This window comes from Camelina sativa, chromosome 11, assembly GCF_000633955.1.
Source record: "Camelina sativa cultivar DH55 chromosome 11, Cs, whole genome shotgun sequence".
In the NCBI taxonomy this organism is placed as follows: Eukaryota; Viridiplantae; Streptophyta; class Magnoliopsida; order Brassicales; family Brassicaceae; genus Camelina; species Camelina sativa.
In genome coordinates, this window is record NC_025695.1 from 30,316,395 (window position 1) to 30,332,757 (window position 16,363).

Genomic DNA, 16,363 nt, shown 5'->3' on the forward strand with positions numbered 1-16,363 from the left:
AAAAAAAAAAAAAAAAAAAAAAAAAAAAAAAAAAAAAAAAAAAAAAAAAAAAAAAAAAAAAAAAAAAAAAAAAAAAAAGATAAGATGTTGTCTAGACGACACTAGATGCTAAACAGCTGTTTAGTTAGACGAACAAATTATTGTGGTTACTTCGTTAGGCGATGAATTAAAGTCGAGATGAAACTTCGTGTGCAGTGGTATTGTCACATTTTTGGTAAGAAACATGGAATCTCAATTTAGCAGGAAATTGCAAATATCAAATTTGTGGTGGATAATTATGGCATTTTTTTGTTTATATCAAGAATTGTGCTTTAATGCGAGAATACAAAATCACGTTTTGGCGAGAAAAATTCATGATGCTTTTCTATTATTATTTCAGAATCGTAGTTAATCAACTAAAATACATTAAAAAGACAAATAATATTTAACCAATCAAGTTCCTTATAAATCAAAACATAAATTACACTTAAAATACATTAACAGTAAGTTACCTTTTATAGTCATGGAGCTAGGGCTAACGACAAGGGTCGGTCCCTACTAATTGCAGCTGTCAATTAAGCATCAATGTTAGTATATCCCATTCAGATCCATTCTCAACGCTCTCTATAACTATCATCAATAGTAATTCAATATCTTCCAATCGTAGTTAATAATTCAATATATCCCAAGGTTTCAAATATTATTGCTAATAATCTATATATATGTTTGATCAAGGAGCGCACCATGAAGTTAACAAAATGCACACAAGTCATTACTCATCTCCACCTCAAGCGTACTTTGTTTGAAAACATCGATGCAGTAGAAGATATATAATTTTTCCAAATTATAATTGTCATATATTTGAACAGAAAAAAGATTGTTTTTTTTTTTTGGACAAACAGATGTTATCATTCATTAATGAAAGAGTAACATACAAGGGAACAAGCCTAGTTTAAAGGATAACATAAGAGGGGGTTTCCCAGAAATTAAAACATCAATGCAATAAAGGCAGATAGTGGCAACAAATATTAGAAGCTTGAGAGCTTTGAACCAAAGGCTTGACAGCATTCTGGAACTTGTGAGATCAAGACATATCGATGCATCCTCCATGAGCAGATCAAGGGAAGAGAGGGTGGCCATTGTCTTGAAACAAAGACTAATTGGCAAAGGAACGACAAAGGCTGATACTCTCATAAGACCTTTGCCAAGGGAGCGAGCAAGAGTGGCGTTACTCTGCAAATCGGCCACTGCAATGGTGGTTGCGATTAAGTACTTGGGTGAAAGTAGCTTGAGGAGGTTGTAGTAACCACTACTTCTTTGAGCAGAGGTCATAATGCCACTAATCTTCATGCTTGACTGAGAGGACTTCAAAAAGTTGATGAAAAGCCAATTGGAGATCATAATATGTGGGCGAGGGAGAAAGGAGAGGTTGGTGAAGCAAAGGTAACCCCCTCTCCGTAGAGGTGAGATCATAATGCCAATCTTCAACAAACTACCTCCTTCTAGAGGGTCATCCTTAAGTGATTCTAGTAACAGGGTTCTTAACAGACTCTTGGGCCAATATAGCAACAGATGTTGATTAAGGTTCACTAGCAGTCTTCGAACTAGCAGTATCCTTAAGCTAAACAACAATTGACTAGAAAGGGGAAGACTGGAATTAAAACTAGACCTCGTTACAAGTTGACACTGAAACAGTTGGACTAATGGTGATATGTAGGATAAAAGATCAGGGAGAGCCAGCAATAGAGATAAACTGATTGGCAGGTCAACATCATTATCAAAGAGCTGCATTGCAAGCTTCCAAACCAATCTAATTAACTGGCCTTGACACAAAGAGGATTCAACCACAACCGAAGTATCTAGAGATTTGCTACCGAGTGTAACTCGACTTGATCAAGAAGGATACAAAGATACTAATCGATTTGGCCTAATTATGCAATTAAGGTCATGGGGTCTAAGGCAATTTCAGGTCAGGGATGACTTATACTTATAGTTTATTCATCGTAAACTATCTTCCAGGGTTTGAAAGTAAGATTGGGGAGTAAACCTGGGACAGAGGATTACCGAGAGAGAAGCAGAGATCACCAAGGATAAGGGTTTCTTCGTCAAGCGGTTCACCAGTGCCAGCGTCAAAACAGAGCTTCCGTCTAGCTGCAACCAAGCAAAATACTTGGTGAGAGGATTTGGATCCGAGGAGCAGTAAGGTGTGATATTTGACGGCTTAAGGGGGTAGTGAGACAGACGGAGACCGAGCCTAGAGGGACACTGATGGATCTCTCGAGCAATACCAAAGTGTTGAGAACTCGATGTAAGGGATTCACCGAGGGGAGTAAGTAGGTGTGGAGGCGGAAAAGGTGTTTGAAGTTGATGCATTGGTGGAGATGAGATATGGAATCTCAACATATCTCTGGGAAGACTGAAACTGGAAGCGAGTAGACTACAGAGGAAGAAGAGGCCACGAAGATGAAAAAACCAAGTCCCAGCGACGCCGATCGGGTTCGGCGCCGCCAGGGGAGCAGATCTCGGTGGTTGTGCCAGGGAGAAAAGGAGACTAGGGCAAACTCTAACTTTTTTTCTAAATTATAGTTCTCATCATTTAGAAAAAAAGATTGTTCATCAACCTATTTTGATGATAAAAAGAATGCCATGCAGATATCTCTTGCTTGGATGCCCATGTTGACCAACAGTTCCATATCTCTCGGTATGGTTGAGATATCTTGGTTTTTGGATTGGTAACTTGTCCTTGTTGAGGACATCCTTCTTCTGGTCTATCAAAAAAATGAGTAATATTTGGGTTCACCCCTATGGGTGAACCTCTTCATTCACCCTCTTATAAAATTAGGAAAGATGTTCACCTCCTTATAAAATTAGGAAATAAAATCTGTACACATTTATTNCTAGAGATTTGCTACCGAGTGTAACTCGACTTGATCAAGAAGGATACAAAGATACTAATCGATTTGGCCTAATTATGCAATTAAGGTCATGGGGTCTAAGGCAATTTCAGGTCAGGGATGACTTATACTTATAGTTTATTCATCGTAAACTATCTTCCAGGGTTTGAAAGTAAGATTGGGGAGTAAACCTGGGACAGAGGATTACCGAGAGAGAAGCAGAGATCACCAAGGATAAGGGTTTCTTCGTCAAGCGGTTCACCAGTGCCAGCGTCAAAACAGAGCTTCCGTCTAGCTGCAACCAAGCAAAATACTTGGTGAGAGGATTTGGATCCGAGGAGCAGTAAGGTGTGATATTTGACGGCTTAAGGGGGTAGTGAGACAGACGGAGACCGAGCCTAGAGGGACACTGATGGATCTCTCGAGCAATACCAAAGTGTTGAGAACTCGATGTAAGGGATTCACCGAGGGGAGTAAGTAGGTGTGGAGGCGGAAAAGGTGTTTGAAGTTGATGCATTGGTGGAGATGAGATATGGAATCTCAACATATCTCTGGGAAGACTGAAACTGGAAGCGAGTAGACTACAGAGGAAGAAGAGGCCACGAAGATGAAAAAACCAAGTCCCAGCGACGCCGATCGGGTTCGGCGCCGCCAGGGGAGCAGATCTCGGTGGTTGTGCCAGGGAGAAAAGGAGACTAGGGCAAACTCTAACTTTTTTTCTAAATTATAGTTCTCATCATTTAGAAAAAAAGATTGTTCATCAACCTATTTTGATGATAAAAAGAATGCCATGCAGATATCTCTTGCTTGGATGCCCATGTTGACCAACAGTTCCATATCTCTCGGTATGGTTGAGATATCTTGGTTTTTGGATTGGTAACTTGTCCTTGTTGAGGACATCCTTCTTCTGGTCTATCAAAAAAATGAGTAATATTTGGGTTCACCCCTATGGGTGAACCTCTTCATTCACCCTCTTATAAAATTAGGAAAGATGTTCACCTCCTTATAAAATTAGGAAATAAAATCTGTACACATTTATTATAAAATTAGAAACTTAAACTGCTCTTTTATAAACTCAAACTTATATATAATTTCGTTGTAATTGTAAAATCTAAACCCTAACCATCTCATTTGTAAACCCAAATCATCTCATTTGTAAACCCAAATCGACATATACTTTCGTTCTAAATGTTAAATTATAAACTCTAACCATCTCATTTGTAAACTCAAACCGACATATAATTTCGTTCTAATTGTAAAATCTAAACCCTAACCATCTCATTTGTAAACCCAAACCGACATATAATTTTGTTCAAATTGTAAAATCTAAACCCTAACCACTTCATTTGTAAACCCAAACCAACATATAATTTCGTTTTAATTATAAAATCTAAACCCTAATTCTCATTTATAAACCCAAACTGATATATAACCTCGTTTAATTGTAAAATTAAACCAAGACAGTATTTAACTTTTTTTAAATAAAGTATACAGAATTTGTTTTCTTAATTAGTTTTACTTTTTAATTTAATTTTGATTTATTTTTTAACTAAAATATTAGATAGAATATTCTGATTGGTTGAGAGGGAAATGGGTGAATACAAAGGTTTACTCCTAGAGGTGAACCTAAAGAGGGGGTATTGAACTTGGTATTTTAGAAGATTTTAGAGTATTCTTAAAATCACTTGTTATTCAATTGATGATTTTTAAAAATCTTTTAAAATCCTATGTTATTCAACTTAGATTCATGTAAAATCATTTAAAATAACTAGGTTTTAAACCCATGCTACGCGTGGGTTTATTTGGTATATTTTGATAAAAATTATATATGATTGATGACGGTAATGAAATATTATCTTATATAAAACTTTAAATTACTATTAAGGAAAAAAATAAATTTCAGATACACAATTTTTAAAAATATAAAAATCAGTTGTGTTTTAAAATCATGAATTTAACTCGACGTCCAGGCGAAGCGGATCAAACTGGTGACCTGACATATCCTAAACCATTTCTTTGACCACCAGAAAACGGAACGATTTTATAATCATGAATTTATCTCATTTTTCATATTTAATTGATCGCTATCACCTATGTTTTCGTGTTTTTTATTCAATGTTTTCTTATTTTTCATATTCTTTCTCGTCATTTTAACTGTCAAATTTTTTGGTAATTGTCATTATTACTTTTACCGTATGGTTATTCGTTATACTCTTCTTCTTGTTCTTCCTCGTCAACTTCTTCACATTCTTCCACTGAAAAATCTTTTTTTTAGACTACCACACAACTTGTTAACACATCCAACTCCAAGACCAAAATAATATCTTTTCTCATAAAAATTGTGCAATTCATGAAGACCAGCATAGTCAACACATGCACCCAATTATTGATAATTTCATCCATATACTTATTCGGTTTTAGATCCACACGGTTTGAAACTTCTCAAACCAAAATCATTACTTGCAGAGAAAGTAATATGAACACATAGATAGTTAAAACAATATTTATGCTTTTCGTCGATCCTTCTTCTTTAAACTCAAATAACATCAAATCAATGTCTTGCGACGTCAATCCTTATTTCTTAGACTTGAAAATAAAAATTTTACTGCAAAAGTATCAAATCATCTCTAAAGTCATACACAAAAACATGTTTTACAGCTCATAAGATATATAAAGCACAAACGGAGATAAATAAGATATTTTCAAGATATTAAAAATTTGATATATAATATTTAGTAGTTCTTAAAATTTTAAAATTTTAATAGAGATTAAATTTTTAAAATATTTCAAACTTTAGATGTAGTTTAAATATTTGTAACATTTTATTTTTTTAGAGTTAAATATTAATGACACTTTAAATTTTTATAGAGTTTAAATAGTTATAATTTTTAACATTTTTATGGAGGTATTTATAATATTTCTAAATATTCTATAATAAATATTTAAACCTTTATATATTTTAATTTGCTAAATAAATCAAATAAAACTTTTAAATTTGGAAACCTGATAAATAAGCATAAATCAAGCAAACCTGATAAATTTATAGTTAAAAACATATTAGTTTTATTTATAATGGTTCTTAGCCATTGTCTAAAATTTTCTAGCCGATGTGGGATGTTGTAAATATTTCTTTTATTTCTATAGATTTTACTTTTTTTTCTAAAAAAATCTTAATATATAGATTACTACTATATTTTCAAAAATGTTATTAGTGAAATATCTAATTCTTATTGATTTTTTTAAAATCCTATATGGACACTTTTAGAAGTTTATAGCTTCAACTTTTTATTTGTAAAGATATAATGTCTTAAAATTTCTATGGAGGTTAAGTAATTGTAATGTTTTAAAACATTCTATGAAGTTTAAATATTTTTAATATTGGAACCTTTTAAAATTTTCAATTTTCAATATTTATAATATTTTAAACTTTTAAAATTAATAAATTATAATTTTATAAAAACCTTTTAAATGTTTTTGAAACCTTTTAAAAGCTAAGACTCTTAGAAATTTTAATATTTATAATATTTTAAACTTTGAAAAGGTTCGAAATATAATATTTTGGACCTTTTAAAAAGTTTCAATATTTATAATATTTTAAACTGTTAAAATTTAAAAATTATAATATTTAAAAACTTTTTAAAAGCTAAGAGCTTCTTAAAGTTTCAATATTTATAATATTTAAACTTTTAAAATTTTAAATATTATAATTTTTTTTTTGAAACTTTTTAAAGTTTTAATTTCATCACATAAAAAACCGGATCAAACCGAATAAAACTTTTAAACTTGGATGCCTGATAAATCAAGCTTTACTGCTCATTAGTTGTTGGAAGCATATTAATCTTATTTATAATGGTTCTGAACCATTGTCTAAAAAAGTTCTAGCCGATGTGGGATATTGTACATAGTTTTTTTATTTCCATAAATTAAAATTCTAAAAGTTTCAATATTTATAATATTTAAACTTTTAAAAAAATTTAAATATTATAATATTTTTTTTGAAACTTTTTAAATTTTTAATTTGATCAGATAAAAAACCAGATCAAACCGAATAAAACTTTTAAACTTGGACGCCTGATAAATCAAGCTTTACTGCTCATTCGTTGTTGGAAGCATATTAACTTATTTATAATGGTTCTGAACCATTGTCTAAAAAAATTCTATCCGATGTGAAATATTGTACATAGTTTTTTTATTTCCATAAATTAAAATTTTCCTTTTTCTAAAAAATTCTGTAAATTTTAAAAATGTTAACGAATGTCATGTCAAACCCTAATTGGTCTTTTAAAAAATATCTTAATATAGAAAACTTTGGAAATTTTAAAAATGTTAATTAGTGACATGTCGAATTCCGATTGGATGTTTAAAATCCTAGGTGGACAGCCTTAGGAGCTTATAGCTTCTACTTTTTATTAGTATAGATTTACAATCTCTTGTTATTCAATCAATGATTTAAAAAAACTTACTTAAAATACACTGTTATTCAAAATATCACAACTTTTTTAAAAACTACTACTTTGAATGATTTTAGGAGATTTTGATTTGTTTTTTAGTTAAAAATACTCTCACTCAAAATCATACCCTTTAAGGTAGAATTTTACAGGATTTCATAAAAAAGAAAAAACTGTATTTCCTGGGAAATCAAAATTGAAGTCTCACTTCGACACATCTTCTAGCTCTTCGCAGAGTCATATATAGCGTATTTGCTCAGTTGACTAGTTAAACACATAAACGTTTTGCTCAGTTTGTTTATAAGCGTATTTGCTCATGCCTAAATGTTTAAGCGTATTTAGCGTGGGTTTAACATTAATAAGTGTTCATGCCTAACTAACTAGAGCATAACAAAGTTCATATAAACAAAAGTGCAAGTGAAGAACAGAACAAGAGACTCGACCAATGAGCAACTTCAGCGTCACAAATAGTTAAGGCTCGCTCAAGCATAGGAAATGTACAGAGAGTCATAACATACCTCTTTTTGCTGTCTCAAGTGTTTCAAATATGTAGACTGTTTCTTGCGAAGCTCCATAGAAAGATTTTGGAGATCAGTAGCAAGTGATCGCTGGTATAAAAAAAATAAGAATTAAAACATAAGATAATGATGAATTATCACATTTTTTCTTGTGTCACAAGAGAATTTCCTTTTGGATTAAGAGTACTAGCATGATGAAGCAGAGGATGACAAGAACAGACGCACACATCACCATACCTCCTTGTCTCTGTGTACGTTCCGCCTGCGGAGATTCACAAGTGATTACACTAAAACATTTAGGCATGAGCAAATACGGTTATATATGACTCTGCTTTCAATCAATTTCTTCAGACTTACCACATCCCTTCTTCTCATTCTTTTTTGTTTATTCCAGTAACTAAAAGAAAAAAAAATTTGTAGTGATGGATTTAACATTAAACCAAAAAAAAAAAAATCTGTTGTGATGGGTTATGGGATGTGGTAAGTCTGAAGAAAGCTGTCCAGCTTGTACTTCAGGTAAACAATTTTTTTTGAATCATCAATACATTTGTTAGTAGTATGTCTTAGAACCTGGATCTAATGCAGTGTCTATGTATAAAGCAAATGGAACATATGAAAGAGAAAGAGGGACAGAGAATGTTGCAGAGAAGATAGCAAACGGTCTGTTGAATGAAGCTAGAGCAATGCGTACAAAGGACAACACCTCCATCATTTATTTATGTTTCGATACTTCCACCTTGGGGTTTCTCTAACATTTGCTTCTTAGGCTCTTACAGACTTCATCTTCTTCTAATAGACAAGGTAAGCAATGAATTTGATGATTGAACGACGGTCAGTCTCATGAAAAATTGATGAGAAGTCGAGAGCATCTATCATCGTCATTAGAGTTCTAAAGGCAATTTTTTTTTTGTTATAAAGTATCCTAAAATCTCCCAAAATCTGAAACAAGAATCTATCCAAATCACAAAATATTTTTAAAAAAATATATAAAAACTCTAACAAATAACCAAAAATCTTGCAAAATTCTAAAATATTAAAATCCCACCAAATTCTTTAAAATACAAGTTCAATACCTCTAAGTATTTTTCCAAAAAAATTACAAGAGCACAAACGGAATAAAAAGAAGCTTTCTCCATCTTTAACAACTTGGGCCTTATCGAGAACCACACGGCCCATATTCACACATAGATAAGAGAACCTCCCAATCAGCTTCAAACCAGCTCAATCCGTAAACCAAAGACTTAACCGAATTGATTCCTGAACCATCTGAGATCGACACATACCTACCTATATATACCGACCAATGAGCCGACTTAGCCAATTTGACATGTTTTGTTGAGACAAAACTGAAACTGAAACTGATCTCCAATTTTCAGTTTTCACCAACCACTTAAACAAAATCGCCTTTTTTTTGTCTAAAAGAAATTTTAAGAGAAACAAAACAGAAAAGAAACTGATCTCCAACTTTCACCAACCACTTAAACAAAATCGTTTTTTGCTTTTCTGTCTAAAAGAAATTTAAAGAGAAACACAACAAAAAAAATAAACTTGTGTCTCTGCAAAGCTCCATCCTTTTGTGGGCGTTTGAGAGCCATTGGGGAGTGGTTAAAAGTTAAAACTTTTATGTCCACTTGAAACCTTTTTAGTTTTTATTTTATAATCCTTTTGGATTTTATCTGGTCGATCACTCGTTTGTGTCTCTGATTCTCTCCATATCCCGTGGATTCGCATCTGGATTTGTTTTCAATTACATTCTCGTGGCTTCCCTTTCTCGGATCCATTTGATATCCTCTAATCAATCTCTGGTAAGCCAAAAATCTAATTACTTTGTGGGGCTTTCGATCTGATTTCACCTCATTGTCCATTTAGAGTTCTCTGGGGATTTAAAGATTCAATCTTTTTTTTTTTGTTAGTTTACCTTTTCTCTCATTGTTTTCTGAATCCCTCTGCTTTTGGGATTGTGATTGGATTGCATTTGCGTTAGAGTTTCTGAGGATCACAAGATTCCTACTTTATCGGTTTGTTTATACTTTCTGATTACACCAAACTTGTTCAAGTGGTTCAGATTACAATTAACAAAAAATAAAGTATTGATTTTGGATGGTTTGTTAGAGTGGTTTAGGTCACTAGTTTAAATGTGAATGATTCTTTCATTAACATAAGTTTTATATGTTGGTTGGTTCTGAGAATTTTGGTTGATTTATAAGTGGTTGTCAATCAAACTTTATCTTTCATTACAAAAAAAAAAAAGTTTTGATTTTGGTTGAATCTGAGAAACTTGGTTGATTTGTGTTTCTTAGAAAAATGGCGGATGTAGCGAAGGATTTAGCTTCAGGGACTGTTGGAGGAGCAGCTCAGCTAATTGTAGGTCATCCCTTTGACACAATCAAGGTCAAACTTCAGAGCCAGCCGACTCCAGCACCAGGTCAAGCTCCAAGGTACTCAGGTGCAATCGATGCGGTTAAACAGACCGTTGCTGCTGAAGGACCAAGGGGTTTGTTCAAAGGTATGGGAGCTCCTCTTGCAACCGTTGCTGCCTTCAATGCGGTTTTGTTCACCGTGAGAGGACAAATGGAAGGGCTGTTTAGGTCTGAAGCTGGAGTTCCTTTGACTATTCGTCAACAGTTTGTGTGCGGTGCAGGCGCTGGTTTCGCTGTTGCGTTCCTTGCTTGCCCTACAGAGTTGATCAAATGCAGGTTACATTCTTTTGACATATTTACCAATCAGAGCCTATAATATACTTGTGCTTATAACTCAAGCTGTACACTGCATTTTGTTTCTTTCACTGAAACAGAACTAATGTCTCTTTGTGTGTGTGTTCAATCATTAGGTTGCAAGCACAAGGTGGACTAGCCAGGGCTACTACCACAGGCTCAGTGCTTGCAGCTGTGAAATACGGTGGACCGATGGACGTAGCCCGTCATGTACTACGATCTGAAGGCGGCACACGAGGTCTATTCAAAGGTTTAGTCCCGACTTTCGCCCGTGAAGTCCCGGGGAATGCAATGATGTTTGCAGCCTACGAAGCTTTCAAGCGGTTTTTAGCCGGTGGTTCAGACACTTCAAGCTTAGGACAAGGGTCACTGATCATGGCGGGTGGAGTTGCTGGTGCGTCGTTTTGGGGAATTGTCTATCCGACCGATGTCGTGAAGAGTGTTCTTCAAGTCGACGATTACAAGAACCCGAAATACACGGGGTCGATGGATGCTTTCCGAAAGATTCTGAAGTCGGAAGGAGTTAAAGGTTTGTATAAAGGATTTGGTCCAGCCATGGCTAGGAGTGTTCCTGCTAACGCTGCTTGCTTCTTGGCTTATGAGATGACAAGGTCAAGCTTGGGATAAACTGGTTCGGTTTGGTTTAACTGTTGGTTGTATTGGTGGATGTTCCATTGAATTTAACCTTTCGGTTTTTAGATGATCCTTCTAAAATTTCAGCAAAATTTATGTAATCCCTTACACAGTTTATTTCTATATCTCTTACACAGCTTATTTCTGACACTCGATTAGGACCAATTCAATAGATTAAAACCGAACAAAAATTGAAACAGTTGGAAATCAAATAAAGAACTTGAAATTATTTTAGAGTTCAATTATGGGTTTGTTAAAAGGGTTGAATCTTACAAAATTATGAAAATACAACATTTTTGTTTATATTGTGGGCTAAGATTGAAGTTTTAGGTTAGATTTTACTGTGGATACTTCTCGGCCCGGTGGACATCAAAGCATCAACTCTCATTTTAGTGTGACCATTCAACCGTCCTTCGAAACCTTCGAGGATGGCCTCTCGATTTACCATGATCTCACATGTGTCAATATGCTCCCAAGCTTATTGTTCATAGCTCTCTTAGATTTTGACAAAAAAAAAGCTCTCTTAGATATACACAATGATGAATTCTTTTTATCAACTTTTAGCATTGGGAAATGCCTTGTATTGTAATGTTTCAAACTTTGGGGCTCTTGCTTCTTGTACTTGTACTTGCACTTGTTTCTATCTTGAATAAATGAAAGCAAAGAGTTTGACAAAAAAAAAAGGTTAGATTTTACACTTTACAGTTTAGGGGTTTGATTTATATGTTTTCTATTTAGAATTTGTATTTACACCGTTTTGTTTATACGTTGCAGTTAAAACTTCAATTTTGAGATTAAATTTTAGTATTTTACAGTTTAGGAGTTTAGTTTTTATGTTTTTGGTTTATAATTAGTAATTTATGATTGATATTTAAAATATCAATATTAAAGCCAACAACATTAGGCCAAACCCCACATTTCAACATCTGATAACGCTTCAAGCAACTTATTCTCCTTACAAAGCGAATAAATGACCATATTTAAAATGAATCCATCCCCTTAAACCCTCCAAAACCAATCAATTAGATTCAAATTCAATAAACAGCCCATAAAATAATTCAACGCATAAATAGAAACCCAAAAACACTCTGCTCTCGTCTGCTTAATCACTCTATAAGCTCCTTCAGCATCACCATTCTTTATACAAGCTCTAATCAATGAATCAAACACATCAACACTCGAACTCCCAAACCACAAGCTTGGTAACTCTGAATCAAAGCCACAAAACATGTACAAAATTGCAGTTCTTGGAGATTATTATTTTCCAAGAGATAGATATGATAAATTATCAATGATCTAATTTCTTTTAACATCTTTATAATATCAATTTGCAAATAATTATTTTTAAATCTCTTTCTTCAACACAATATAAAGAAACATGAGAAATTACTACAAATAAATACACCTTGGTTTCTGTTTTTTTTTTATCAGGTATCCAATATTAGAATATGTTCAAAAGTACCTTGCCACGCCTCTACAAGCTTGACCAAAAAAACTTTTTAAGTAAATTTATTGCTTTTGCATAATCCCTCTCTGGATAACAATGTTGTATTATACAAATATAGATACGAACTACACTACCATCTGATCACATTTGGGAAGATACATTAATCTCATGTGTTTCGTTCTACCTTCCAATTTTCAAATAAACTCACTTTAAGATATGATCATTCCATAAACAGAACAATTTTGTTATGAGAATAGAACGAAAGACATGAATTTGAAGTATTTTTTAAATTAAGATCATATGGCAATGTAGCTTGTACCTAAAATTATATGATAAAATAATATTTTTCAGATAAGTCAAAAAATCTAGAACTATGCAAAAGCAAGATTATTTACTCACAAAGTTTTTAGGTCAAACTTGAAGAAGCGTGACTATATGTACTTTAAACTGATTATAATATTTGGTACGTGAATAGAAACAAAAACTTGCTTAATGTAATTTCTCATGTTTAATTTCACTGTTGAACTAAAAATCTTTTAAACAATTACTTTTCACCTGCAACGACAAAAATGAGTATGGTGGGAGGTTTGAAAAAATCAAGATAGACAAAGCGAGACAATAAAGCAACACACTTTTGACTCATAAAAAAGACTACTAGAAAAATAGCACGTACTGTATGTTCTAATTGAAAATGAGAGAGAAACAAAATAGAAGAAAAACTCCACAAACCTGTAATACATGTGCAAACCCGTACTATTATCTATGAACCTTGGAAAATGCCACACTAGCCTCCCAAAGTGCATGACCTATGTGTCCTTTGACTTTATCATCATCATAATTACTGCATCTCCATATTGTACTTGAAAGGTTTTTTGATACACATTACTATTCCCTGCCAAACAAACGAGAGGCTTTGTAAGCGCATATGAATGATCTCACAAGAGTTCTAGTCAAATGCAACTCATCCAATAAATCATAAGAAAGCATTGAAAAGCAAAACCATGAAATTATTTTGTGCCCTAATCATGTGTATGTCCCAAAAAAATAATTTCAATTGTAAAAATCAGAAACCTGAAATGAAATTCCAAATTTAAAACCATGAAATCTGTATTCCAATATTTTCAATTACCACAAGCACTCGTATATGACTTTCATTTCCAAAAGACTCACATCGTCATACAAAAATATCTTAACTAGATATCCAAATATTTCACAAACGAACCTGAAACTAAAAATAAAATGGTCCCATGAAATAGTTTTGCCATGTTGTTCGGATAAAATTGTAAGACAGATAGATCAACACCAAAACCTAAGATAAAACCTAAGATAAGAGAAAGTAACATCAGTTTCAAAGACAGAGAAGACAATTATACAAATTATCAGAACAAATAAACACAAATCAAGTTATCTAAAACATACCATAAAGATCCACAAACCCTAACATCAATAGGAACAAAAAATCTAAACAACCTAACACAATGAGAGAGATACAGGGAAAAGAGACAAAGAGAGAAAGAGACAGAAGCAGTGAAAGACGTAATCTAATTACTCAACTCAACAAATTGTGAGAAGGAGAAGAGATAGAATGAGTACCTGTCGGACAATAATCAGAGGGTCGAGCGAGATGGTAGGTGGGGCAGTCGACCGGGGAGAGGCATGGTGAGTCGAGGAGGAAGAGATCGGAGATAGTATTGAAGAGGAAGAGATCGTAGATAGTATAGAAGAGGAATAGATCTTAGTGTCTAGACGACAAATATGGTGGAGTTTAGGTTTTTGTTGTTCTTAAGTGTGAGTATTTATGTGGAGGAAATAAGAAGAGTTTAGGTCTTACCTTATCTTTATCCTATCAAGTACAAGTGACATGTCCAATAGAATTTTAACAAATCTGCACAACTCGTACGTCCAATAGAATTTTGACACATAGATTAAAACAATATTACTTTTTTTTTAGATAAAAAACACTAATTAATGGAAATAGAAAAGAAAGAAATATATATTCAAAAGAGGTAATTGTGAAAACACAAAATACTAACTTTTGAACCCTAGATTTTATCTAACCAATGCCACCGTTTCAAACCACTGTTCCACATTCTTTTTATTATAGTCAATTCTCAAGTTTGAAAATTAGAACAATCAGAAAATACTGATTTATATTATGAAGTTTCGTTTGCATCGATGACTTGCAATGTTACTGAATGAACAACCGGAACAATGATGGTCCTGCAAATGAGAATGGGTTTTCTGGCGGATACAGACATTCTGAAGATGCTGATGGGGCAAGGCGTGGAGGTATTGTTGGTGGATTACGTGGTCGTGGAGGTCGTCGTGGATTTTCCAATGGTGAAGGAGGTGATGTTGAACGCCCAAGGAGGACTTATGAGAGCTATAGCGGGACTGGTCGTGGGTAAGCTTTTTTTGTTTTCTTCTGTCCACTACTTTGGTTACTGCTTTGTTGTTTAACTTCTAATAATTGTGATCTTTTTGTTTTCTTTTGTTTAGTACTGATCTAAAACGTGAGGGTCGTGGTCGTGGAAACTGGGGAACTACTGAAGATGACATTGTTCAGTAAGCATCCTGGTCTTCAGTTTAATTTTCCATCCCATATGTCTTGAACTCTAGGCTGTTTAAAAACTAATGTTTGTGATACATTAGAGCTACTAAGGAACCCACCACGGAGGTTGAGAAGAGCCCTGTTGCTGAGAAGCAGGGAGGTGAGGATGAAACTGCTGATGCAACCAAAGAAGCCGAAGAGCAAGCACAACTGGAAAGAAGCTGAAGACATGGTAAATTCATCAATTACAGCTATTGACGCATCATTTGGAGATCTCCAATGGATTGGAAACGTTCCTTCTCTTTACAAATTCCTCAAAGCATTATCAAGTACTTATTCGATTTTCTAAGGGAAGGTGACGTTGTGTATCTTTAACCCTCCATTTTTCTATAAGTTCTGAACTCTATCACATTCACTTATGAAAATTATACCTAATCCTCATGAAGTTTTTACCTCTTATGAATTATGAGATTTAGGTGAGCCACATCAGAGATTAAAGAGAGTGGAAGCGATTCAGTCAAATGCAAGGCAATCACTATTTCTCCTATCGCTTTCTTTTTCTGGAATATTTAAAGCAGTTTTTCCATTTTTATTCACACTTTATCTCCTTCCTTACTTTGAGGGAGAATGACACAAAATTCAATATCAAACATCAACGACCATTACGAAAGACATGTTATGTTCTCATGCCATCATGAAAAGGTGTAATCGCTATAATATCCTATCTCACGTGTATCATATGTTTTAATTTCAGTACATGGTTATTTCAAAGTCTTTCCTAATGGATGCATTACCATTGTTGTTACTGAGAATGTAAGAAAATGCACATATTATTTTTGAGAGTAAGAGCTGTAGAATCTCATCCGAAATATAACATTCCTTTTGCATTGTTTAGATGTAAATTTTTGTAACATATTTCATGTTTTAATTTCTTAAGCATTTATCAACATGTCTATAATTATATCTATATATCAATATATGTGACTTTTAATACCCTTTTCATCTAAAGAGTTACTATATATGGTTCATGTTTTGTGACTTTGCATTATCATGTTTTTGTTGTGTCCATGGGTCTCTAACATTTACTCAATATTGTTAGTCTTAATACATTTCTTCCATTTATTAGTCTTAATACCCCGATTGATGTTTTTTTCAACATCTTCCTCTTATATTCTCCTT

At 33.5% G+C, this 16,363-nt stretch overlaps 2 protein-coding genes and 1 long non-coding RNA gene across 3 annotated transcripts; 2 read left to right on the forward strand and 1 right to left on the reverse strand.

Annotated features, from left to right (window-relative positions):
- Positions 9,162 to 11,325, forward strand: LOC104724691 (mitochondrial carnitine/acylcarnitine carrier-like protein). Its single transcript, XM_010443231.2, has 3 exons — positions 9,162 to 9,644; positions 10,140 to 10,535; positions 10,670 to 11,325. Exons 2-3 carry the CDS (start codon positions 10,144 to 10,146, stop codon positions 11,178 to 11,180), a joined length of 903 nt encoding a protein of 300 aa, XP_010441533.1. The 5' UTR covers positions 9,162 to 9,644; positions 10,140 to 10,143; the 3' UTR covers positions 11,181 to 11,325.
- LOC104724692 lies at positions 12,087 to 14,415 on the reverse strand. Its single transcript, XR_757742.2, has 3 exons — positions 14,227 to 14,415; positions 13,363 to 13,525; positions 12,087 to 12,394 (listed from the first exon to the last, which is right to left on the reverse strand). It is a non-coding gene; the product is annotated as an uncharacterized LOC104724692 (long non-coding RNA).
- Positions 14,829 to 15,409, forward strand: LOC104728514. Its single transcript, XM_010447480.1, has 3 exons — positions 14,829 to 15,037; positions 15,133 to 15,198; positions 15,286 to 15,409. Exons 1-3 carry the CDS (start codon positions 14,829 to 14,831, stop codon positions 15,407 to 15,409), a joined length of 399 nt encoding a protein of 132 aa, XP_010445782.1.